The 27282-nt window shown below is 40.3% G+C and overlaps 1 protein-coding gene and 1 long non-coding RNA gene across 2 annotated transcripts; both read left to right on the plus strand.

Moving 5' to 3' along the window:
• Positions 1-1478: 1478 nt before the first annotated feature.
• LOC119906279 lies at positions 1479-3711 on the plus strand. The gene is made up of 3 exons (XR_005444955.1): positions 1479-1497; positions 1947-2081; positions 3463-3711. It is a non-coding gene; the product is annotated as an uncharacterized LOC119906279 (long non-coding RNA).
• Positions 3712-15384: 11673 nt separating this feature from the next.
• On the plus strand, positions 15385-20805 carry LOC119904936 (G2/M phase-specific E3 ubiquitin-protein ligase-like). Its single transcript, XM_038721554.1, has 4 exons — positions 15385-15667; positions 15817-15986; positions 16308-16522; positions 19547-20805. The coding sequence occupies exons 1-4, from the start codon at positions 15506-15508 to the stop codon at positions 19777-19779; spliced, it is 780 nt and encodes a 259-aa protein (XP_038577482.1). The 5' UTR covers positions 15385-15505; the 3' UTR covers positions 19780-20805.
• The last annotated feature ends 6477 nt before the right edge of the window (positions 20806-27282 follow it).

Genomic DNA, 27282 nt, shown 5'->3' on the forward strand with positions numbered 1-27282 from the left:
TAAGAGAGTGTTCCAAATTACTTTGCTATTGCTTTGTCTTACAAACTTGCCATCATTATCACTCCAAAGCTGTAGCCTAGTCTTAAACTTGTGAGTCTTAAAACTTTAATCCTTCTAGAGTCTGTGTCTCTCTTCTCTGTCCTCTCTCATTCTGGTGTAGCATAGGCTGTGGGGTGAATTGAGGAATGTGCTCCACCCCCCGCACCTCCCTCTGTTTTCTCAACGAGTCGTGTTGGGGTCCTGGAACACCTCCCTCTGTTTTCTCAACGAGTCGTGTTGGGGAGTCCTGGAACACCTCCCTCTGTTTTCTCAATGAGGCGTGTTGTGTTTAGCTGCCATCCTCAGGTAATCTTGTAGACCAGTTATTAACTTTGGTTATCTATAACCCAGACTCCGGATGTTAAAAAACGGTCTGGTTTTATCAGACAGAGTTCGTGAGTTCGTTTTTGAAACAGGAAGCTATTTTTATCAGCCGGAGACAAGAGTTTGGAACTAAATAATAATCTGGTTGTACCAGAAGTAACGGCCCCAACCCCTCATCAGTTATCTCCCACATGCAGAGCAGCACTCGTGTGTTTTTTTGTTTTCTTACTTCTATAAGTACCCTACCAGAAATCCAGAGGTCTTCACACTAGTGACTTGAAACCAGAGCGATGACCCTTCAAAGAGAACACGGTACGCATTCAGCCTTTCCTCCACAACTAAAGAAATAGCAAAAATCGACACTTTGTATTTTCATTCCTGCGTGTTTTCAATTAACAGTTTTTGACTTGATCGACAATGGGCTTCATTCAACCGAATATCAACTTGAAGGTAAGAGGGCCTTCTATGTACTAGAGTGAAATAGAAATGTTCTAAATTTAAAGTGTACTATCCTGATGTGTATTTTGTATATTGTTTTTACAGATTTGTACTCAGGCGAGGAAATAGGTTCTACAAGGGAGAATGGCATTCCATCAGCGCAGGTTGTAGATCTCACAGGAGAAGTCGGTAAGTAAGGTTACCTTAACTTTTAATCAGTGTGTAGGTTTTATTTATTTATTTACAAACTTTTACGCAGATGTGGTAACAGTACTCTTTTCTTTCATTACACCCACAGATGGTGCGAGCGATTGTGAACGGTACTTTATGCAGGGTCTCTCCCCTACCAATTACGAGGAGAACGGTCCGGTTCCGGAATCGGATCAGCCCTCGGCTTCGGTACCGCAAGTGTACATAACACCGGGCTCCCCGGAACACGTTGAGCCGGATTTGTCCCCGGAATCACCCGTCGATGATGTAGAGCGCTCCAGTCAGGCCGCAGATGGGAGGTCACGTAACGGATCACCGGTAGAAGCGCGGGGACTGATAGCGGAGGAAATCATTCATCCGGACCCAGCAGAACCGTGTACGCCGCTGAATCAGACTGAGCCTATACCGAACAACGGACCTCGGAAAAGGGAACACCGTAGAAGGCTCATTTCAACCAGCAGCAGCAGAGCAGTAGTAGGAGCAGCAGTAAGTAAATTGTTATAACGCTCTAAAACCATTAACCTAGCAAATATGCAGTCATAAAAAAGTATAGCCTATATACACAGTTTCCCGTGATACCATGTTGCTGATTATTAGGCTATACAATTAATGAGTTAAAAGTATTCCACACTATTTTCTCAAATACAACAGCATGTCAAATGTTCTATGCAGAAAGTAGTCTTATGAGTTAACCTGACTCTAAAAGCTATTTTGCTTCTTTTTCATAAAGTAGGCTATTACTGTGGTGTTTGTTCGTTTGTTTTGCACTTCTACAGTGTTTTGGTACTGATGTCTGACATTCAGGGTATTTAGTTAAAAAACTTTGCTTGTTTGCTATAAAGTATTAATGTAGTGATTTGTAGGGGTGATGCCTGACTTTCTGTATTAAAATACACAAAAGAGGTTAAAGTGTCTTTGTTTTTGTGTCCCTCCAGCAAACAGACCCCGACGATCCGTGAGAGGCTGTCAGAATTGCTGTCGGACTGCCCATGAACAACTAGTTCTAATGAGTAATGCTTTCCGACTAATGGGTGAAATGCTGGCTGTCTACAGTGATCATAATTAGTAAGGTGATTTATCTGAATTTGTTTTAAATGATTTTTTTTGTTTGTTTCATTTGGTAATTGTTTTTATTGTTGATTTTCACTTGCAATAGTTAGATAAACGTGTTTATCCTGTTTTTTATAGTGTCTGTTTTAAGGTTTAAGTGTGTTTTGATTTTATGATAATGGATGAAAACAAACCGTTAGGGCTTAGGCAGAGTTTATCAGACGAGGTAGATCGACATTATCAGAATGAGTCAAACTTTCAAAATGGTATAACTGAAAATAGTGTAATTGAAAACGAGACCTCCTCCAGTCAGTTCTTAGATCCGTTACACGCTATAAATCAAGCTCTCGTTGATCTGGAACGCTTAGAAAATGAAATACCAACTGCTTTATTAGATGAAATCAACCAAATGAATGAACCCTTTCACCAAAACAACATCCCCTCTTTACCCGAACCCGAGCATATTCCTGTCTTAAACTCATCTGTGTCTCCAGACCTGTTGATTCAAATACAAAATGCTCTCTCCGAGCTTGAAAATAATGCAATCCCTGCCTTAAACCCCTCTACATCCTCGACCTATCAGACCCCCATTAACTCCCCCCTCATGGAGCAGGTAGCCAACACTCCTCCCTTGCAACAGCAAGGGGGCAGCGTGTCTCAAAATAATGACCCTGTGGCACCTCAAGCAAGAGTCATATCACGACATAGATTCTGTAATTATGAAATACGTCAGGTGTTGCGCTTTCCTTCTCCAACCAATTCAGAGGGTGTTGTGGATTATGCTCAGTTTTACAATGGTACACTGGAGCAGGTAGATGCGATTTTACAACAAGCCTTGTCACACAGGAGACCCCAAGATGTGGTGCAGTTGGAGCTAAGAGGTGAAAATCTCCGTAATAATGTATCAGTTATCTTACAGGATGGTGATGTTGACAATTTAGCGGGTTTTGAAAGACTTTTGCTTCGCATAGTACAATCCAATTGGACCATTATGACAGATGGTGATCTAGAACTGGTTCTCCAAGTGATCACCTGCCCTACAGGCGCGGGTAAAAGAGCAATGGTGGATAAAATGTTACAAAGCGAAATCTTAAAAAAAAACAACGCTTTCTGTACATTGTAGAAAACGAGGGGAATCACTTGTGTTTCGCCGTCTGTCTGGCTCATCTTCTACATCCCCTCCTCAACGATAGACAGGCTCTTGAATGCGGCAGAGAGATTCAAAACAAAGTGGGAATGGATGAACAGACACCTGTAGCCTTAAGCGACATCACGCGATTTGAACGTGCTTTGGACTGCAAAATTGTAGTGTTTTATAGAGGAGACGACGATAGGGCCCTCTGTAAATTCATGACCAAAAGCCCAAGACAGAGTAAAACCCTATTTTTGTTTCTCTTTCAGAACCACTACTATGGTATAAAAAATCTAAAGGCCTTTCTGGGTTCCCCATATCTGTGTGAGTACTGTTACACAGGGTACAACGGTGTGCTGAGTCACCGATGCCCTGCTCATTGTTCCGTTTGCTTTGACCCTACCTGTAATCAGAAGGGGTTCCAGCCTATTGTGTGTAAAGAGTGTAACAGGACATGTCGTTCAGAATTCTGTCTGACAAAGCACAAAGAGCCTACAGAGAGGCCCAGAGCCAAAAAATTAGCCAGCACGTGCTCGTTGTACAAAAAATGTAACAAATGTGCACAGCTTTACTACTCAGCGATGAGTGGTGAAGGTAAACCACACACATGTCCTGCGGTGAAGTGTAAAATCTGTGGTGAGAAGTTGACCTCTGACGTTACAGATAAGAGGGAGATGCACCAATGCTACATCCAGACACTACCACCTGAAACAAAACACACAGAAAAATTGGTGTTTTATGATTTTGAAACATACGTCAATGAAAATGGCGTTCACATACCCTTTTTGGTGTGTACAAAAACGTTAGATGGCAAAACATGGAGCTCTCAAGGCAGAAATTGTGCCAACGAGTTTCTCACGCATTTCAGACGCCCTCTGTACAAAAATGCTGTGTTTATTGCTCACAATGCTCGAGGTTTTGACTCCTACCTACTCCTCAACGCCATGCTTGAACAAGCATTAAAACCCTCTTTGATTTTGCAAGGTTCAAAAGTCATCTGTATGACAGATCCTGATTTTAATCAAAAATACATTGACTCACTGTCCTTTCTTTCCATGCGTTTAGCCGATATGCCAAAAGCTCTCGGTTTTGATGACAGAATTAAAGGCTATTTTCCCCATAATTTTAGCTCACCTGCCCATTTGACCTACACAGGTCCCTACCCGGAGCCAAAAATGTACGGTACAGAACGCATGACTACGGTACAGCTGAAAGACTTTAACACCTGGTACGAGACGGCGCGCTGCGGTACATTTGATTTCATGAGAGAGGCCCGCCTCTATTGTGAAAACGATGTTGAGATTCTCGCAGAGGGATGCAAGCTGTTCAGAAAACAGTATATTGATGAAACAGCGGTTGACCCTTTTAGCCGCGCGACTATAGCATCTGCATGCATGAAAGTGTTTGTGACCAACTTCCTTCCTCCTAAAAGTTTGGCCATCCCCGATCCCATAACTACACACGCCAGTTCAAAACGTATTCGAACGCAGGCATACAGTGGTGCATTGGGTGGCTAGCACCGAAAACATCTTCATTCAACATGCTTTAAATGAGGGGGAAAAACAACTAGGAAAATACTTTGTAGATGGTTTTGCAGAGATCCAAGGTGTGAAATATGTATGGGAGTTTCTGGGATGTTTTTTCCATGGCTGTCCGAGTTGTTTCAAAGCTCATGAGACCAATCCTTTGACCGGCTACCCTTTTGAGGAGATGCATGCGAGGAGCGAGGAGAAATTACGTGAGTTACAGGCCATCCACAATGCTAAAGTGATTGTCATGAGAGAGCACACATGGACCGAGATGAAAAAATCACATCAGGGGTTAAAAGATTTTCTCAAACAGTATAAAGCTCCTCAACCTCTCTCACCCCGCGAAGCTTTGTATGGGGGTCGAACCTGTGCAGTAAAGTTGAGACACACTGCGGGTGCTAATGAAACGGTAGACTACTTTGATGTGACATCGCTGTATCCCTATGTCAACTGTAACTTTCCCTATCCTTTGGGGCACCCAAAAATAATCTACAAAGATTTCAAAGAACCCCAAAGCTACTTTGGAATAATCAGAGCCAAAATCTGTCCACCACAGGGTTTATTTTTTCCTGTTTTGCCCTATAGAACTGCAGCTGGTAAACTTGTCTTCACACTCTGCCGAACGTGCGCTGAACTTAATTTTCAGGAGGGTCCATGTCAACACAGTGATGAGGACAGAGCGATGACAGGGGTCTGGGTCACTCCTGAATTTAACAAGGCCTTGGAGATGGGGTATCGGGTAGCTGAGATCACAGAGGTATGGCAATTTGATAGACAGAGCGACTCGATTTTTGTTCAGTACATGCACACTTTTCTGAAGGGTAAACAGGAAGCTTCAGGTTACCCCCCTGAAGCCAAAGATCAGGCAGCCCGAGAAAAGTACATCAAAGACTATCAGACCAATCAGGGTGTTTTGCTGGATGCGTCTAAAATTCATCCGAATCCTGCAAAAAGACAAGTCTCCAAATTATGTCTCAACACATTCTGGGGGAAATTTGCACAACGCTCGAATCAGACACAGACTAAACTAATCACTGACCCTGAAGAGTTTTTTAACTTTATGTTTTCTGGAAAATATAAAGTTAAATACTTTTCCTTTGTCAACGACAAAACAGCATTGTTGCAGTGGAGTTATGGTGAGCAATGTATTGCCCCTCCAAACAAGGTAGACAACGTCTTTATAGCTGCTTTCACCACAGCTTATGGGCGTCTAAAGTTGTACAGTTATTTGGAGCAGCTGCAGGAGAGGGTCTTGTATTATGATACAGACAGTATTATCTATGTCACAAAAGAGGGGGAGAGACGGCTTGACCTGGGTAATTACATGGGAGATTTGACTGATGAGTTAGATGGTGATAGCATAAAAGAATTCGCGGCCGCGGGTCCTAAAAGTTATGCGTACCAGACTCGTAACAACAAAGTAGTACTTCGTGTAAAGGGTATCACTCAAACGCATGATTGTTGTGAACAAGTTAACTTTAACAGTGTCAAACAGTTGGTGGAGAATTATGTGCTAAACTCTGATGATGGGGGTGTAATTGAAACACCTCAGCACAATATTGTACGAGATAAAAGGGGGTTTTTCCTTAGAAACTCATCATTCCAGAAAAAGTTTAGAGTGGTGTATGACAAGAGACGGTTACTGAGCCAAGGTCAAACCCTGCCTTTTGGCTATTGAAGAAAAAAAATGTTTTCATCCAATGAAATTGAGTTTGACCCTAGACTAAGAACACCTTTCTCCTGTCAAATTGTGGGGCCAAGCGGGTCCGGTAAAACTTATTTTGTAAAGTCTGTGTTGGAATCCTGTAATCATGTCATCGACAACATGCCTAGTAATATTGTTTGGATTTTTACTTCTTATCAACCGATGTACACTGAACTGCAGCAGAAGAATAAAAAGATCAAATTTGTTGAAGGATTGCCTGATTCTTTTGACGATGAAATTCTATTCCCACCTGATCAAGATCATCTTATAATTTTGGATGATGTCATTTTCCAGGCCTCTGATCACCCTGAAGTTGTGAAAATTTTCACACAGTACAGGCACCACAAAAAAATGAGTGTCATCATGTTGACTCAAAATGTATTTCACCGTGGAAAGCACAGTAGGACAATTAGTTTAAATAGTAACTATTTGGTTTTGTTTAAAAACCCTCGAGATAGATTACAGATGAGTATATTAGCTCAACAAATATTTCCTGGACGAAAAGCCTTTTTCTTAGAAAGTTTTGAAGATGCTACCAAAGATCCTCACGGGTATTTAATCTTGGACCTCACACCTAGTTGCCCAGAAACTTACAGACTAAGATCAGGAGTACTACCCCACCAGTGGCCCGTTGTCTATCTTCCCAAATCAAAGTCCTGATCCAACATGTCAGCACGTTTAAAAAGGAATGCGCCTTTACTGAGGGCTTTATGTCACGCCACGCCTCAAAAGCGTAAAGATATTCTCAACAATTGCTCATCGGACTTTCTTCAGTCTTTGTGTGAACTCTCTTTGAATCTTTTAAAAGGAAACATTCCTATGACCTCAGCTCAATATAACAAACTCAAAAAACAAAAGAAAATTATAAGGTTGCTGGCTAATAAAAAAACAAGTCTTAAAACCAAACATAAGGCTCTGACAAAACAGTCTGGAGGCTTTCTGTTACCTCTTCTTTCAACAATCCTTCCTGTCATTTTGGGAGGGCTAATTAATAGATAAATCATGAGTCAGAAAATGTTTTTGGTGACGCCTCAGCAACTAAACCGGCTGAATCATTCTGTACCATCTGCATCCAACGCTGAAATAATGAGACATACGGTAGAAAATGATTTGGATGAAAAAATGAGGGCAATACTAAACGAGGATGGTATGAACGCTTATGAAAAAATTAAGAAATACAATGCCCTGCTGCAAAGATACCTAGCTCTGGTCAAACAAGGAGAGAAGGAAGAACGCACATTACTCTGACAGTAGCTAAAGATTCTGAGGCACTGAAGCAGCGCGTAGAAGGAGAGAAGAAGAAGAAGACAAGAAACTGGATGAAACAGCAAGGGAGGTTGTACAAAACTTGCCGGCTCGCTATCGTAACAATGCACAGTACATCATAAAGAAATTAACCAAGAGCCGAGGTGGGTGGACTCCCAGGGGAGAGTTTGTGTATAACGGAGATGTTGTGAAAGGTTCACACCTGCTTGACTTGTTTAAAAGTCTGACCGTCTCCCTTAAAAAATCCCAGCCTCCTAAGGGATGGACAGGTTTTTTGAATACTTTGTCAGAACTCAACATCCCTTTATCAATGATGAGCAACCCTCAAGCTCGAGAGCAATATAGGCAACTTCAAACGGTAGGACCCCGGGAAGATGAGGAGGAGGTGATGTCCCTGCCGATAAAGAGGGGAAGAAGGAAAAAGCAGACACCCCGTGCCCCTCGCAGGGATGGAGAGGATGATGAGACACAGCCCTTACTATTTAAGAAGGGAAGAAAACACAGACGAGCATCTTTAACCCCCCAGTGGGAAGAGGTGGACGCCTCGCCACCCTCAAGAAGAGAAAAAAGAAAGAAACTCACCCCCCTTGCTCCACGATGGCTTAATTTTAACCCATAATAAAAACAATTCAAGCTAAAGTTATTTGTCTCAAGATTCATCTTTATTTATAACTTATAACAGTCTTTGAACATTTGTAAAGAACAAACTGTGTGGTGAAAAGATGCGGCTCTTTGTTGCCTCATACAACGTTGATATTTTTTCACAAAATTGGATACCATAGAATCATTTCTTGTAAAATCATCATGATACAAAGACAGCACATTCTCAAAAGATAGACCGCAGGCTCGATGACACAAATAGAACACACAATGCTGACCACATGTGGTAGACAGTGTATGCTGAAACTGATGTGTATGATATGAAATGGTTTCACAGCGTTTTTTTAAAAATTCCAAGATACTTTTGGGGTAATGTGAAAACTCTGGTGAGAATCCAAAAGAATCAAAAAAGCTAGCTTTCTGACCTTCCTCAAGAGTGAGCGCCAGCCAGTGCTCCCCAGGCTCGTGTGCAGGGTGGGTGTTAACTATCATGTAAGCTGGTAGTCTAAAGGACTGTCTCAGTAAAGGTAACTGATCCGAAGCCCACACGCCACAAAAGGAATCTCCAAGTAAATGTCGCAATATTCCTTCCAATTCATGGTTGTTCATATTGCTTTAGTAATAGTCCACCAACACTTGTCGTTTTGAATTTATTTCCAGAATAGATTCGTAACACGCGTAAACAATGAGAGTTGTGGTATGAGGTAAGGGCACTCGGAATCTCATTTCAAGTCTTAAACTCCCGTTGGAAATGGTTGACAAAGCGTCGCTGTCTTCACTGGCATTGAGGTTGAAAACAAACAAAGAGTAACCTTGCTGAAATTCTTCCCGGTTGATGCTCAGAGGTAAATCTTTTAGATGTCTCCCTGTGGCGGTAAACATATTATAAAATTCTCGGACAGACAACCCGTGGTTAAATTGAGGCTGGAAAGCTTTGGCTGGGACTTGTCTCCCGTCCTGACACAATGCCATGTATTCTACATCATTGTGTATAAAATTGAAAGGTGACAGGTCTCTCTTTCCTGTGAAGGCTTCGTGGTTTACCATGGCAATAACTAGATATTTAGGTAACGTTCCTAGGAAAGATTTTCTTGGTTGCATATCCGTGAATTCGCGGGTATAGAATAGGTTTTGACATTCACACGGGATAAGGGGTAGAGGGCGTTGCCCCTCATTAAGGCCGATGCATGACCTAATCGCACTGCTGGGGATACAGTGACTTTCTTAACAAACAGAGAAGCCCCCAGTATTTTTAATCTGTAAGTACTGGCAGCCCCAGCCATGAGAGAAAAGGCATCGCTAGCCCTGGTTAGCTTAATTCTTAAATCCACAGAGTTCAGGAGAAGCCTCTCGCTGAAAAAAATGTCACTATGAAGAGGGCCCAACAGTGTACCTCCTTCGATTCTTCACTGAATTGAGCTCTCTGTACTAATCCTTTGTTTGGCCCATCATCTATCACCACTGAGTCCATAGACCCCGCTGTGTCTTTGTAAAATAATCCGGCGGTGAACTGGCTTTTTAGAGTATCTTCAGAATAGTTGAGCAGGGTTTCGATCATTGCTCTGTAGGGGTGCGTAGCGCTGGACTGTGAAATCAGTCTATCTCCCAAAATAACGTCGCATTGGCTGAAGATTGTATTTAGGGGATAATTGATGAGACCCACAGAGGCATCATCAGCCAGGTCTGATCCATCCGCATTCGTAATTTTCAAACGCAGGTGTAACAGGGTGTCGTTCAAATCCAAATATTTTTCCCCGTCACCGGGGATAAAGAATTCAACGGGACCTCCATCAGTAATGGCTGACAGAGGCATGACTTCTGTGTAAATCTTTTCATCGATAGAGAGCTGTGTCATAGGAGCTGAAAATAAATCCAATTCCCCCATAGTGCATTCGGCCGATTTGTGATGTAAAAGAGCCATCTTTTCTAAAATATATCAGAGGCCCTTCTGCTAGTGTGCTTCCTCTTGGTCTTACTTTTTTCAACTGATCTTTTTCTTTTTATATGCCCTGCTTTTACACGCCGCCCTGGCGGTCTCTTCCTTGCTCTTCGAGCCAACACCATCATGCTGCCTGACCCTTCTTGAACACCTTGGGCCGAGCGATCACCTAATTTACCAACGGCGTGGGTTATCACCTCTGAGGCTATGTTTTTAGCGGCTGATTTAAGATGAGGCTTAGCAATGGCAAAACCTCTTTTCATCAGCGGTGCAACAAAACGAAATAATTTTGAGAATATAGACCCTATGCCTCTCCCGTACATCACGGGAGCCCCGCTAAAACCAGGGAGAGCACCCCCTACTTGATTTTCATAATAGCTCACAAAACGGTGAGGATCGCGGGTATGATGTATCATTTTGTCACAGAAGATGCAAAGTTTTTTGAAGGTCTAAAATGGAGTTTCACAATAGTCTTTCCAAAAGTAAACTTCACCGGTGTATTTTGATCCGTTTTAATCTCTATGTGAATGTTTTCAATGTGATTCTTGATCACTGGAAGGTAGCAGGGGGGATTAAAATATTGTGTGATGACGTCCCCGTATGTTCCTTGTATATCGATCGTTCTCAAGAGCGGAGCGTATGTATCGCCAACCAGCTGATGTCGAACCAGATCACTGTAGACATATAGATGGGACATACCAGCTTTTATATCTGCTGGGTAGGGTGCCATCCTCTGATTGAACTGTAACCATTTCCCCGGTTCAAACCCCAACATGTAAGCAACAGGAGGATAAAAACGGAGGTGAAATTGCCCCCCTGCCTGAAATTCAAATCTCTTTTGAATGGTACTAAAGAGAAAATAAATATCGGAGCCAATTTTTCTAAGAAATGCATGCAGCTCGAGCCTGAGCTGCTCTATGTTGTGATAATATCCTCCCCTAAACCTCTGACGGTGGACCTCACTGTCTGACTCTCCTTCTGAGGGTTTATTCCTCCAATCAAAGTAGGCATCCCCATTAGATATGTTAAACCAGGTATGCGGATATGAAATCTCTGTCAAGGCCACTTGCCACCGTCCCTCTAAATTAAGATGCTGTGCTAAATCTACATGGTAGCTAGAGCTCGTATTATTTTTAAATACTTCGAGACTGGCGTTGGAAGGTAAAGTCACGTAAAACCCCTCTCCGGAGGCTTGATCCATGTTGTAATGACTACAAATCAAATGTATCTGTTTTTTTATATATTTTTTAGGTCTCTTGCTTTGACCCAGCTGTTAAACTTCTCAGGCCAGTTTTTCCAGCGCACCAGCATTTCTTTTCTCCCCCTGATACTACGTTCCTCTAAGATTTCTGCAACCGGAAATGCTTTGTCCTTAGAAATCAAAACTTTCTGCAATTCCGCTTCATAGAATGTACCCTGTATAGGCTCTCCGTCATAATCATTCAGTTTATAAACGGGGGGTTGACGAGGAATGCATTCTGTCACTGTAAAAAGTTCATCTGTATAACTCTGTTGATATTTTTTATCAAACACTCCTCTCAGTTTTGATATTCTTACCAAATCCCCTACATTAAATTTCATCTTTAAATCATTTTTGCGCCTAATAGGAAATGTACCGTACAGGTTTTCAAACACTTGAGAGGTATTTTCTGACGTGACCTGCATAGGCGTCATTTTTATACTTTTATGATAGCTATTATTGTAGCTTTCAAGCAATTTCTGTAAGACATCCAAGTATCTACGGGTGTTTGTAGCTGTAAAAAACCTCCACATTCGCGTTTTTAGCGTACGGTTAAACCTTTCAACCACTGACGCTTTTAAGTCACTGGCCGTTGCAAAATGATTAATACCTTGTTTTGTCATTAATCTTTCAAAAGTCTTGTTAAAGAATTCTTTACCCGCATCCGTTTGTAACTTTTCAGGGTTCCGGCTGTCTTTTAAAATAGACTCAAATGCCTTAGAGACCTCCACCCCTGTTTTTTTCTTCAAGGGTCTAGCATATGCCCGTTTGGAAAAAACATCAATTACTGTTAATAAATAATTAAAGCCATCATTGTGTTCAGCCAAAGCCTGCATATCGCAAAGATCCGCCTGAAACTGATTTAGGGGTCGTGGTACAAAAACTCTATTTCTTACAAAATGTATCCTGGCAGGTTTATGCAAAGTATATGAATCCTGCTCAGATAAAAAATCTTTGACGCATTCTACATTTACTTTTTTTCCCATTTCATCCTGTAACGCTCTATGGAGTCTGTCTACTCCGCCAAAACTAGCCGGATGTGATGGATTATAATACACTTTTTTCATAATTCGTTTTTCAGACATGTTTCCTGCTGCTCTCTTTGAGGGTATTTGAAAACAACAACGGGATACAAGAGTCTTTATGATTTTTTTTTTTTTTTTTTTTATTAGTTTTCACAAACATCATCCTCTCAACACAGTCAATGTTAATTTCAATACACTCCCTCCTACAATATGGTAAATATTATTATGCAATCTTATCACTTCAGTCAAGGTAATTTTTATTTATTTTTTAAACATTTTTTTACACAATAACTCACAAAATCAACAATATGTAACATATTTTCTACAATAATCACCCATTATCAATTAATTTTTCCCTTCCAAAAGTCCGCAACTTCATTCATCTCCTTGATCTTGGCCTCATCTTCTCCGATCAACATGTCGTACAATTTGTCAATTTTCTCACCGATGCGTCGTGTCATTTTGAGGTTGTGAAGAAAGGCCTCGGTAGCACCATGGACCCTGTATACAGACACTTGGATGTTTCGCGCATGAAGCGCCCGTTGAATGGTAGCAATGAAACGATCCGTCCAGAGCCGCTTTAACACCTCATCATAATGCCGCCTGAGGAAGTAGTCAGGCATGTCAAACAGACACTCGTGTTGCATCTGGCTCGGGTGGTCCGTTATACAACCGTTACAAATAGAACTTCTATATCTAAATAGAACTTTCTTCAGCAGTCGAAGCACCACAGTTTTCACTGTGTTCACAAACACGGCGGAGAGCACCCCGTCAGGCTCATCTGTTCTTTTGGGAGAGTCTGGTGGTGAGACGCTCGGAACCGACGATGTTGAAGAAGGAGAAGAAGGCCAGAAGGGTGATGGAGGTGGTGAAAGAGGGGAGATGCAACCAGAGTCCGTGTCTAGCATGAAAGGGGTCCCTGGCAGCCCTGCTAGTGGTGGTGGTGAAGCAGAGGGGCTGGAAGTGGCGCTCTGCGCCTGCTGTGTTGCTGCTGCTGATGCAGGATTAGTATCGAGGCTCTCATGCTCTCGATCCGTACACCACCAAGTAGGCATATTGCTCATGCTAAAATGGGTCATCACCAGATGTGTTGTAGAAGGGGTAGCTGTCTCCTCTGACCCTGGATGTGGTAGAAGAGGTAGAGAGTTTTCTATGAGTCTGCTGGCTCGAAGACATGGTATTTCAGATTTAGGCCTCCTTTAAATTGTGTTTTCTTAGGGGCAGGCTTAGGGGGCGTTGTTGGAGGAGGAGTCTTCTGTGAACGTTAGAGTCTTTTTCATTTGCAGAATCTCCCAGGAGGTCTGACTTTTTTTGAAGAGATCTTTTAGCTTTTCTGCTTTTTCAAACATCATTTCCATCCAATCCTCGACAGGTATCCTTAATGAAGTCTGAAACACGCCACATTCAGTATTGAAATACTGCAAGACAAATTCATCCAAGGCTTCATCTCCTTCACTCTTCTGATGGCTTGCACGGTAGAACCATCTACCAGAAGCTGAGCTTTTTGTCTCCCAAACACTACAGGAAACAATTTTTTTAGGAACAAACACGGGTGGAACTTCCTGCTTGATTCTCACAGTTGTTTGAGTCTCCTTGTCTTTTGTAGCAGGTTCCTCGGACGTCGCGGCTTTCAGATTGTTTAAAACCAACAGAGTCAGCACAGCCCAGTCCGTTGATGTGAGCGTTGCTTTTGCTGTGAGGGGTCCAAATGTTTCACCTTTCTCCAACTGGTAAAAACAAAGTTCGTTTACATCATAATTGAATGCATACCCCCAGACACGTCCTGAATCTAAATTCCATTCCTCATGAAGTGTATCGGGTGGCGGCGTCTGGATCCGACTCAAGTACAACACTCGTTTCTTCGGGGCTCCTCCTGGGGTTGAGTTTTGATAACTCGTTACAGGTGTCTGGCTGATCATCTTCGAATTGACTGCTCTCTTGCTCATGTTTAGGTTGTTTTGGAATAGTTTCGTTATATGATTCTGAATGACTAAATGGACTCCTTTTATTTTCACAGACTCCCATCATTGGCCTATGGTAACCCCTCCTAGTCTCTTGTCATTGGCTCATGGAAACTCTAGGCTACAGCTTTGGAGTGATAATGATGGCAAGTTTGTAAGACAAAGCAATAGCAAAGTAATTTGGAACACACTCTTATTTTGCTGCATGCTGTTGAAGGTAATTTGTAATGCTGTTTAATTTTTACTCACCGTTATACCATTTTACTGCTTTACTGTCATTATTTCAATTTATTCTTCACTTGTTTACTGATGGTAAGTTTGTCACACAAAGCTTTAGCAAAGATTTTGAAGGTAATTAAAAAATGCTGTTTAATTTTAACTCACTGTTATACTATTTTACTGTAATTATTTCATCTTATTCTTTAGTTCTTAAATGATGGTAAGTTTGTCACACAAAGCTTTAGCAAAGATTTTACAAAGTTTAATTTTGGAACTCACTCTTATTTTGCTGCATGCTGTTGAAGGTAATTTTTACTCACCGTTATACCATTTTACTGCTTTGCTGTCATTATTTCAATTTATTCTTCACTTGTTTAATAATAAAGACTGACTTGATTCCAGAGAAACCTCCTACTGATCCTTTGCTGGCCCCGGAGATTCCTCCTTTTACTTATAACTCACTGCTATACTTTTTTAATGATAAATTTATTGTCACAAACACCTCCTAGTTAATTCATTCAAGTTGTATTACTTAATAAAGTCTTTAAATCAATGAAAAACACACAATGGAAGGATGTACGCAACCCTCTTATCAGTTACATACAGACATATTTCCGGTTGGGGCGGGACAGGATGCACCCCCTCTTATCAGTTACATACAGACATATTTCCGGCTGGGGTGGGACAGGATGAACCCCCTCTTATCAGTTACATACAGCCATATTTCCGGTTGGGGCGGGACCGGATGCCCCCCCTCTTATCAGTTACATACAGACATCCGGTGGGGTGGGGGGACCGGAAATAGCTGTCAAAAATGAGTTTGATGGAATGTATTGGATACTTCTCTCTCTAATGTCAATTGCCCATGGGGGGCAGAGTCCATGTTTCCTCTCTGAACTCTTGTATGAGTGTCTTCAAAAGGGTCCAGACAATGTAAAGGTCAAAACTGAACACATTACTGATGAAGAAACAAGGTCACAGGTTCAGTTGGTGAGCATATTGTCCTTGGATTGCGTCATATTTACAAACTATTCATTCAAACAAACATTCATACAATTTTAACAGTAAAGCTAACAGCTGTATGTCTTCATTCTCAATAAAACATTAAATAAAGCCATCTATTATTTTAATATTTTTAGATCTTACAGGCTGAGACTGATTCACAACTGCAAGAGGCAGTTGCACAGGCAGCCAGCTTGATCAGTCTTGCTGGTCACAATGTTCGCATAACCCTGGAAAACAAACAAGAGACTGCTTTGGACTTGGCTCACTGGTATGTCCTCCAGCGAACCCGTGCACCGTTTGAAAGGTATGTTTATGTCTGAGCACTTACTATAAGTGTACATTGGCAGAAAAACAACTGTTAGGTTTATAGTGGTAAAATGTAAAAAATACAAGAGACTGAAGAGGAAAGCATAAGAAAAAGCTTACTTTTGAGTTGTTACTATATATGGAATTATGGATGAGGAGTTCCATTTTATAGTGTGTTTAAGTGAAAGTATAATTTACTTTTTTCTTCTTTTTCATTAGGGACCTTACTAAACTATACATGTAAAAAAAAAAAAAAAGTTTGCACTGGAGGTTCAAAATCACATGAACTACACATTACCATTTGTTTCCTTTTTACTAGGTTCAGAGATGGGTTAACATCTCTTGGTGTCCTTGATGCTATCCAGAGATACCCTCTACAAATAAAGTGCCTTTTTGTGAAGCCCGAAAAGGGTTTAACAGCTGCTGATGTGGAGAATCTCCTCCAGATCATACACTCTGAAAGAGGGAGTAATGCATTCCGAGAAGAGTGCCGGACCCTGGCTTTCTGGCAAGACTATCTTCAGGATGCTGAAAGTAAGTCTGGCATTTGGCACAGTGTTTCAATATGAGACATTATTTGGGGTTAAAGCCCTGCGGCTCTTCTGTCTGTAGCAGAACCTTACTGACGCGCTGGTTGATTATTGTCTTCTGCGGTGGGTCAAATGGTCTTGAGCTGGAATGAGCATCTGTCTTCCTAGTTCAGGTGGTGAATAAATGGGAGAGAAATGTGTGATGCTCCCTCTCCCCTGGTCTCTCATCCATATATCGCTACTAAATCCTCCTCTACCTCCACCACCCACAAACTTGTCTGCTGATACCTTTGCTGCCTTCTTCACAGGCAAAGTGGAGGCTATAACTTGCCAATTCTCTGAAACACTCAAACTCAACCATTGTAGCAGTCCTACTACATCTTTTCCTCTGCCCTCCCAGGTCAGTGGTTGTTCACCTCGTTTAGTCCTCTCACAGAGAGCGAACTATCAGAACTCTTGACCTGTAGCTAGGACCCAACTACATGCCCACTGGACACGATTCCTATGAATCTCCTCCAAGCCATATCTCCTACTGTGGTCCCGACAATCACTCATGTGATAAATACTTCTCTGGCTTCAAGAACATTCCCGAACACTTTAAAAAGGGCTCAAAAAACCATAGTTGAGAATTATCGACCAGTGTCTCTTCTACCTTTTTTATCCAAATCTATTGAACGCGCAGTATTCAAACAGGTCTCAGAATTCCTCTCAGGGAATGACCTCCTAGATCCATATCAGTCTGGTTTTAAGAGTGCCCACTCTACTGAAACGGCTCTTCTGTCTGTAACAGAAGCCCTAAGGTCAGCTAAAGCTGCAGCCCAATCCTCGGTTCTTATCCTGCTTGATCTATCAGCTGCCTTTGACACAGTCAACCACAGGATCCTGCTATCCGCTCTCTCAGCAATGGGCATCTCGAGTAAAGCACTCCTGTGGTTCAAAACCTACCTCTCGGGGCGTTCCTACAATGTTTTGTGGCAAGGACAATTCCTTCCAATGCCTCTCCACAGGTGTGCCCCAAGGCTCAGTGCTTGGGCCCCTTCTCTTCTCAATTTACACCACCTGACTGGGGCCAATCATTCGCTCGCACGGCTTCTCCACCTGAAGGTGGCAAGCCTGGGAAGCTGGGTTGAAACCCAGCTTCTGGTACAGGCCATGGTTATCTCTCGCATTGGCTATTGCAATGCCCTCCTAACAGGTCTCCCTGCTTGTGCGGTGAAACCCTTACAAATGGTTCAGAACGCAGCAGCGCGTCTGGTTTTTGATCAGCCCAAAAGGACCCATGTCACTCCATTACTCAGTGACCTCCACTGGCTCCCCGTGGCCTCCAGAATCAAATTCAAGTCACTAATGCTTGCATATAGAGTGACTACTGGGTCTGCACCCATCTACCTAAACTCCATAATACAAACTTACATTCCTTCTCGGCCGCTAAGCTCCACCAAAAAACGCCGCCTGGCTCTGCCATCCCTTCACACAAAGCAATCCCAGTCACGGCTATTCTCATCTGTGACACCACGATGGTGGAACGAGCTACCACACGCCATCAGAGCAGGGGTGTCCCTCTCTAACTTCAAGAAGCTCTTGAAAACTCATCTCTTCCAGGAACACTTCCTCTTATAACACCTCTAACTCCTAACCTCTAACATACACTTCCTGTGCTCTTCTTCTTCTATCCCCTACAATGATCTTGTATTGATTGCACTTTTTGTTAACTCTTACTTCCTTCCCTAGGTATTTACCCCATTGACGTGATATGTACTGTGAGCTCTTACTAGTATTTATTGCTGTGTATTGTCAGTTTTCTGTTGATGCTTGTATGTCCTCAAATGTAAGTCGCTTTGGATAAAAGCGTCTGCCAAATTAGTAAATGTAAATACCACTGGTTAGCTATCGCCGCTGCTTTGCCACAACCGCTGAGCAGTTTCAGTTCTTTGTTCTTTTGTTGTGCACAACAATCACAGAAGTAGTAGTTGGCAATGAAAATCTAATGCCTTAGGCCCCCTCCAACAATGCTAATAAATTAACTATTAAAAAAATCATGAAAGTTAAGATATAGGGCTAAAATATAAGGATATAAATTTGCGAAGACAGTATTGCAGATGAATAAACTGAATGTAAAAATGAATGTAGTGATGTATACTGTATAAAGGTGCATCTCAGTAAATTAGAATATCATCAAAAAGATCATTTTGTCCTTTAATTTAAGTCAAAAAGTGAAACTTTCATAAATTCTAGGTTCATTACACAAAGTGAAATATTTCCTTTTTTGTTTAGATCTTGATGATCTGTATACATAACTAGAAGTAATAACAAAGTTAGGTGTAAACTGTTGTAAAATGATAAGTTAAATTTAGTCAAATAATCTGACATGCCACATAAAAGGGTAAACCAATAGCAAAGCCCGTTAGAGGGCTCCACACATTCTCATCGAAGTGGAGTTTCATCCAGGTAACTACTAATGATCTCACTCCTTCTTAAACAGCTTTAAATGAGCTGAAGTGGCTTTGTAAAGACCAAAACCCCAGACATGGCTTGGATTTTGGCTAATTAAGCTGCTTCCCTTCTTTGATTACAAGAAGGCTTGAACCCGCAAATTGCAGCTTTTGGATATACTCTAAAATGTTTTTGGCTGCAACATAGTGGGACATGACATTGTCGAAAAAATTATAGAGTTTTCTTTATTTGATTTCTTCACCATGTAATACATTTTAACATTTATATACACCATCAAACCAAACAGTAATGGCTGTTGTGCAAATATAATGTCACCAAACTCCTCCATATTTCTTTTTTCTTTCTCTTTTTTTGCAGAATTCTTCACTATTTTGCCTAGATTGTTGTTAGCTTTGTCTATTCCATTATGGGCAACCCTCCCAATTTCCAGCATCATTTAAATAGCTAAAAGTTAATGCCTAATGCTGGTATAAGGGAATTTAACTATTCACCCTTTTTACATTACTTTTGCATTACTCCAGAGATCTAATACTTGATTACTATATGAAAATACTTCTTTTTTTATGTTTTACAGTTGAAAATGATGTCTCTCTGGAGGATATTCTTGTTTTCTTCACTGGATGTGACAGCATTCCAGCACTGGGTTTCTCTCCGAAGCCAAGCCTTGAGTTCATCACCCACTCCCGATTTCCAGTAGCCAATACTTGCGAAAATATTCTTCGCATACCAGTTTATGCAGTATACACGGATTTTAAATCTAACATGGATTTTGCCATACGCAATTCACCAGGATTTGGAAGAGCGTGAGAGGTAATATTATGAAGGGCTTGTGGAGCTTGAGATATGATGAGGATATATTTGTTTTGTTTTTTAGTGCAAGGTTTATTTCCTTCTGTTATTCCCCAAGACGAAAAATGCACAGTAAAACAAGTAAGTTTTATTTGAAGATATTTCAAGCCATGTTTTTCTGTTTTAGATTTAATAAGGTGCACCATGTAAACTTTTTTTCAGTTGATAAATGTGAGGCACTTTTTGTTGCATTTTTGTCAGCCAGTCCTCTAACCTGAGAAACAATATCCTGTTTGTCTCCACCCTCTGATACGGCCCATAACAGTGTTAGATTGATAAGTGCCCAAAATACCACAGATATGGATACAATGTCGGAAATCCCTGTTGCATTTGGGCTATGACAATGCCAGGGGCTTGGTTAAGTTTGGTCACAAAGCCAATTTGATTATGGTTGTGAAAAGATCATGGTAAGGGTTAGTATGAGATCATTACATGATAATTGTCCGAATGGTAAAAATAATAAGCACAGTTATGGTTAATAGTGCTCAGATTTGGGGTTGAAGGCTAGATGTAGCTAAACCACTGTACTTAACTGTGGGTTGTTTAAAAAACAAAAAAAAACAGGTTGCTCAAACAACCCATTAGCAAATTTTGTACAGGAGGAAGGCTCACTGTAGCTACTTGTTTTTATCAGTGTTGGCCAGCCCCATTGCTATGGCTCATTATTCATTATATAGGTTGTGGTATGGCCTTCTAACAAATAAATTGTTCTGTGTTCCTACTTTGTGTGTACTAGCTTACTGTCCTTTTAGTATGTATTGTGGCGGTATATGTGCATCCCAGGCTTTAAATGTAATATTTTTTCATTAGATACTTAGAACTACACAAAATTAGTTTAAGAAGTAAGAAAAATAGGGTTCATCGTCATCAATAGTGTTACATTAATACATTATGTATAATAATACATAATGTTATACACACAGCATGAATTTATATGGTGATAACTTCTATGGGTTTTCATGAAATAAAAATGTATTATAAGCATTTATGCATCTTCTGTCATATGACCTGTAGACCTAAGCCTAATCCCTGTATAACTTCTGATGAACAGCAACAAAACTACTTATAACAAAACTAAATATTTCTTTGAAGCAGGTTACACGCTGTGATAAAAAGTTCAATTCCATGATTTCCATCGTCAATCAAGGGATTAATTATCCTTAACTCAATGTCCGACTGATCGTGATAGGGGCGTTGCAGATGTACATGATGGAGTCCTTGATGTTGAGGCAGTTGGAGCATTCCAACTGTCCACAGTTGCATTGGCGACCTACTTTCCATTGTCCTTAAGCTGTGGTGGTTCCACTGCCTCACAAACTCGTCCACAGATCTGTTAATGCTTGGAAGGTAAACATGGTAAAGAGCCCTAATGTGAAGCGGGTCAGTGCTATCTAAAATCCCAACATTTTCCATAAAGAGGAAAAGGTCTTTGAAGTATGCTGACACCACCCTGTTTAGTTCTCCCACAATCTTTCAATTCTTTGATTATGAACACTACGTCCAACCATAAAACTTCCCCTGTTTGCCCCTCGATTCTCAATCATAAACCGTGCAATATCAATATTTTCACTACCAGCATCACTCCTGACATGATGTGGGAGTCCAAATACATCAACAGCATCAATCAATACATCAAAAGTTGCAAGGCAGTTGATGCTCTGTTGTCTGTGCAACATCTCAGGTAAGTAATGCAGCGGCTATAGCCATCAACTCCTCCATGAAACACAAATCCCCATGGATTCAACTTGTGGTTTGTGTCAATATGCCTGGAATAAGAAGACATTATTATTATTATTACTACAAACAACTTGGTTGCTCATCAAATTTTTACTTTTTTTTCTATGCTGTCCTATTTTTTTCTATCAAGAAGGCAATTTTTGCTTGATTAGAAAAATGTTACAACTCCAGAGATCATTGATAGAAGTGTTCAATATAAAGAAATATAAGTAGCACTGTACATTTCAGTTCAGTAACAACATTGTAATAGTGGAGTAACAGTTAATTAAAACTTGATATTAAAGAAGTAATTAAGTTGTACCATTGAGCCAGACTACACAGAAACCAAAACAAGTGTTTCCAAATGATCATTATGCCTCTTGATGTTTGGTTTAATCTAATAACAGGTAGTTTAGCATGTCACGGCCCTGATCCATGGTTATTACACGAAAACTACCATCAAGAGTTTCCATCGAACAAGTCCCATCATTGAAAATATCATTTGTATTATCTTGAAACAAAAGAGAACATTTGAAACATAAGGGAGGATGAATTTCAGCTGTATCACATGGTAATTGCCCATTTGGTTTCAAGGTAATACAAATGATATCTTTAATGTTGTCACTTGTTAGCTGGAAATACTTGATGGTAGTTTTTGTGTAATAACCATGGATGCTGATAGTAGTCTATAATATTATATATAAAATATTAACCTATATTACTGTATTATCTGGTTATTACTCCATTATTGTCACCATACTAGCATTTTTTAACCAATAATGCACTGATATATTAGCTGGTTACCATATTGTTACCATAACATACTATACTAACTAGTTGTGTGTTGTTGAAATCATTAAATGTGATTCACTATTATTACCCGGTTACATAACTTTCAGTCTTATTACCCAGTTAATAATTTTCACAACACATACCACACTTAATTTGGGACAGAGACATTGTAGACCCTCCGTTGAATTGCCCTCCGTCCTCTTAAGGCTCTTCCCACTGGGTCTACTCTTCTTAATCGTTCGCGCACTCGCCAACGCTCAACTCTGATCCCTCTCCCTCTCAAACCACCAGTGATGTAAGTCTCTCCTGAGCCAGGGGTTTGTCTAAGAACTTCAGTAATAAGACGATCAAGATCATCATTTGAAATGTTAGTAAAACTCCCATAGTCCAGTAAACCAAGTTGTGTCCTGTGGTTGTACAGTGTGCGAATGTTTACAGACAACATTCGAGAGATGGCCATCCAGGTAATCCTAAATCCCGCATGTGAGTCAGCTGAACAGCTGATATGTTGTACCTTTAAAAGAGAAAAAAAAAGACGTGTTAATGTGTGCTGAAAAACTCTAACTACTGTTACAAGTAAAACTATTGTATTGGAAATATTAGGCTACTTCAGAAAAAGAACAAAAGTATCAGCAGTACCAAAAAAAGCAAACAAGTACTCATCAGAATAATATATATTATATTCAGTGGTGGACAATAATGTTGTTCATTTACTTGAGTACTGTACTGTTTTGAGTATCTGTGGGTCTTTACTTGAGTTTCTTCTCTTTTTATTTTTACTTATGACTTTTTATTTTTATTTTCACTCCACTACAGTTGAAAGTAGTGTGTATATATATATGTATAAATTTTCTTTTCTAAAAATTGCGATCAGCCATACGCTTTGTTCGTCACAGGAGAAAGAAACTATCACAGCAAACTACTGCTCCTACGCGGTCAATCAAGTTTAAAGTGCTTGCTGCATTTTTGTTCAGTGTTTAGTTTTGGGTAAACAAAGTTCATTCAATCAGTGCATTTGCTAGGTTGTTTCAGACCTATTCTGTAAATGCATTGTGGCAACAATACAACAATGTGTTAACATTATAAAGAAAATGGACTTCTGAATGTTGAGTAGTTTTAAAAGCAAGTATTCTGATTCTTTCACTTAATTTCATTTAAATTTGACTGAACAAAACTTCTATTGAAGTAAGATTAGACCAGTTGCAGCAAATGAAAATTTTCAGGTGAAGTACAAGTACCTCAATTTTGTACTTACATACAGTACTTAACTAAATGTAGTTACTTTCCACCACTGCATAACACCTTAAATTAATAGTTTTTGCTAGCAACTTATATATACAAAGAAAACTTCTATATTCTTGGCCTGCATCGACCTCTATCCCAATATGCTTGTTTCCATTTATATCACTTACCTCGGCCTTCCTCTCTGAGATGCAGAATGTGTTCCCACACCAAAAGCTTCCATTTGAAGTGTTACTTCAGCCGACATCTCCCAAAGAGACTCATAAATTCCTTCAAGAATGATGCATAACGTTCTTTCAGCAACGTTTTGTTGAACAGGATTGCTCATAAGCACTAAGAATGTCGCAATAATGGACATATGATCCTCAAGTTGACGCGATATAATTTCCAAACTGTTTATGTCGTTTGGAGTATGTCCAGTTGTTGCAAAAAACCCCTGCAGTTCAGCAAAGTATTGGACTATTTCAGCCGATGCCATTTTGTAAATCCAGGGAATTCATAAAGGTATCCCTTTGATGGCATGGTTCATTCCATATATTCATACTTTCATTCCATATATTCAGACTTCCATTCCATATATTCAGACTTTCATTCCACATATTCAGACTTTCATTCAATATATTCAGACTTTCATTCCATATATTCAGACTTTCATTCCATATATTCAGATGGAGAAACTTCATAAATATATATATATTTCCTAAACGGCATGCCATAATATATATATAATCTATTACTCCACTATTACAACGTTGTTAATGTAATGTACAGTGCTACTTATATTCCTTTATATTGAACACTTCTATTAATAATTTCTGGGGTTGTAACATTTTTTCTAATCGAGCAAAAATTACCTTCTTGATAGAAAAAATAGGACAGCAAGGGGGGAAAAAAAGTAAAAATTTGATGAGCAACCAAGTTGTTTGTAATTTAAGTCTTCTTATTCCAGGCATATTGACACAAACCACAAGTTGAATCCATGGGGATTTGTGTTTCATGGAAGAGTTGATGGCTACAGCCGCTGCATTACCTACCTGAGATGTTGCACAGACAACAGAGCATCAACTGCCTTGCAACTTTTCCAGGGAGCTGTTGATGTATTTGGACTCCCACATCATGTCAGGAGTGATGCTGGTAGTGAAAATATTGATATTGCACGGTTTATGATTGAGAATCGAGGGGCAAACAGGGGAAGTTTTATGGTTGGACATAGTGTTCATAATCAAAGAATTAAAAGATTGTGGGAGAACTAAACAGGGTGGTGTCAGCATACTTCAAAGACCTTTTCCTCTTTATGGAAAATGTTGGGATTTTAGATAGCACTGACCCGCTTCACATTAGGGCTCTTTACCATGTTTACCTTCCAAGAATTAACAGATCTGTGGGTGAGTTTGTGAGGCAGTGGAACCACCACAGCTTAAGGACAATGGAAAGTAGGTCGCCAATGCAACTGTGGACAGTTGGAATGCTCCAACTGCCTCAACATCAAAGACTCCATCATGTACATGTGCAACGCCCCTATCACGACCAGTGGGAAATGTCAGATTATTTTTTGACTAAACTTATCGTTTTACAACAGTTTACACCTAACTTTGTTATTACTTCTAGTTATGTATACAGGTGCATCTCAGAAAATTAGAATATTGTAAAAAGGGTAATTTTCCCCCCATAATTTCACTCAAAAAGTGATAGTCATATATTCTTACACAAAGTGAAATATTTCCGGCCTCTTTTGTTTTAATCTTGATGATTACACTTCCAGCTCATGGAAATCAAAAATCCAGATCTCAAAATATGAGAATATTTGAATAAAGAATGTATAATACAGAAATGGCGACCTTCTGAAAAAGGTTACTTTATGCACTTAGCACTTGGTCAGGGCTCCTTTTGCGCTGCTGAGGTGCTATGGAAGCCCAGGTTGTGTTGATAGCAGCCTTCATCTCGCCTGTATTGTTGGTCTAGTGTCTCTCATTGTCCTCTTGACAATACAACATAGGGGGGTTGAGGTCAGGTGCGTTGGCTGGCCAATTAAGCACAGTAAAACCATGGTCAGCAAACCAGTTACTAGTGGTTCTGGCCCTGTGGGCAGATGCCAAGTCCTGCACGAAAAGAAAATCGGCATCTCCATAAAGCTTGTTAGCAGAAAAAATCTCCTGATAGACACCTGTATGATTCTGGACTTGATAAAACAGTGGACAAACACAAGCAGATGACATGGCAACCCAAATCATCATTGACTGTGGAAACTTCAAGCAACTTGGAGTCTGTGCCTCTCCACTCGTCCTCCAGACTCTGGGACCTGGATTTCCAAATGAAATGCAGAATTTACTTTTATCTGAAAAGAGGACTTTGGACCACTGAGCAAAGGTTCAGTTCTGTTTCTCCTTAGCCCAGGTAAGACTCTTCTGATGTTGTCTCTGGTTCAGGACTGGCTTGACACTAGGAATCCGACATTCATTTCCTGGACAAGTCTGTGCCTGGTGGCTCTTGATGATTCCAGCCTTAGTCTACTCCTTGTGAAGATTCTTAAATTGGTTTTGCTTGACAATCTTCTTAAGGTTGAGGTCATCCATGTTACTTGTGCACCTTTTCCTACCAAACTTTAACCTTCCAGTTAACTTTTTTATTAATATGCTTTGATCCAGCACTCTGAACAGCCAGCCCTTTCAACAATGACCTTCTGTGGCTTGCGCTCCTTGTGGAGGGTGTCAATGAGTGTCTTCTGGACAACTGTCAGTCAGAAGTCCTCCCCATGATTGTGGTTGTGTGTACTGAACCAGACTGAGAGATTGAAGTCTCTTCTCAGGTCGATATTTCTGTATTATACATTCTTTATTCTAAAATTATGTTCTAAAATTTTGAGATCATAAAAAGGAAATATTTCACTTTATGTGTAATGAACATAGAATTTATGAAAGTTTCACTTTTTGACTTAAATTATAGGACAAAATGATCTTTTTGATGATATTCTAATTTACTGAGATGCACCTTTATACAGTATACATCACTACATTCATTTTTACATTCAGTTTATTCATCTGCAATACTGTCTTTGCAAATTTATATCCTTATATTTTAGCCCTATATCTTAACTTTTGTGATTTTTTAAATAGTTAATTTATTAGCATTGTTGGAGGGGGCCTGAGGCATTAGATTTTCATTGCCAACTACTACTTCTGTGATTGTTGTGCACAACAAAAGAATAAAGAACTGAAACTGCTCAGCGATTGAGGCAAAGCAGCAGCGATAGCTAACCAGTGGTATTTACATTTACATTTACTCATTTGGCAGACGCTTTTATCCAAAGCGACTTACATTTGAGGAACAACATACAAGCATCAACAGAGCATCAACGACAGATCTACAACTGACAATACATACTAGTAAGAGCAGCAATAAATACTAGTAAGAGCTCACAGTACATATCACATCAATGGGGTAGATACCTAGGGAAGGAAGTAAGCGTTCAAAACAAAAAGTGCAATCAATACAAGATCATTGTAGGGGATAGAAGAAGAAGAGCACAGGTAGTGCATGTTAGAGGTTAGGAGTTAGAGGTGTTATAAGAGGAAGTGTTCTCGGAAGAGATGAGTTTTCAAGAGCTTCTTGAAGTTAGAGAGGGACGCCCCTGCTCTGATGGTGTGTGATAGCTAGTTCCGCCATCGTGGTGTCACAGATGAGAATAGCCTGTACCAGCAGCTGGGTGGCGTA

The sequence above is a fragment of the Micropterus salmoides genome, unplaced genomic scaffold (assembly GCF_014851395.1).
Source record: "Micropterus salmoides isolate LMB-PRFRI ecotype aquatic unplaced genomic scaffold, ASM1485139v1 Ms_hic_scaffold_16, whole genome shotgun sequence".
Taxonomy (NCBI): domain Eukaryota; kingdom Metazoa; phylum Chordata; class Actinopteri; order Centrarchiformes; family Centrarchidae; genus Micropterus; species Micropterus salmoides.

What these genes read in the sequence shown, in the direction of transcription:
- LOC119904936 (XM_038721554.1), top strand. Translation starts at nt 15,506, where the DNA reads ATGTATTGGATACTTCTCTCTCTAATGTCAATTGCCCATGGGGGGCAG. An exon ending in ACCCGTGCACCGTTTGAAAG is followed by an intron (nt 15,987 to 16,307) that starts GTATGTTTATGT and finishes CCTTTTTACTAG; the next exon opens with GTTCAGAGATGGGTTAACAT. An exon ending in CTATCTTCAGGATGCTGAAA is followed by an intron (nt 16,523 to 19,546) that starts GTAAGTCTGGCA and finishes TATGTTTTACAG; the next exon opens with TTGAAAATGATGTCTCTCTG.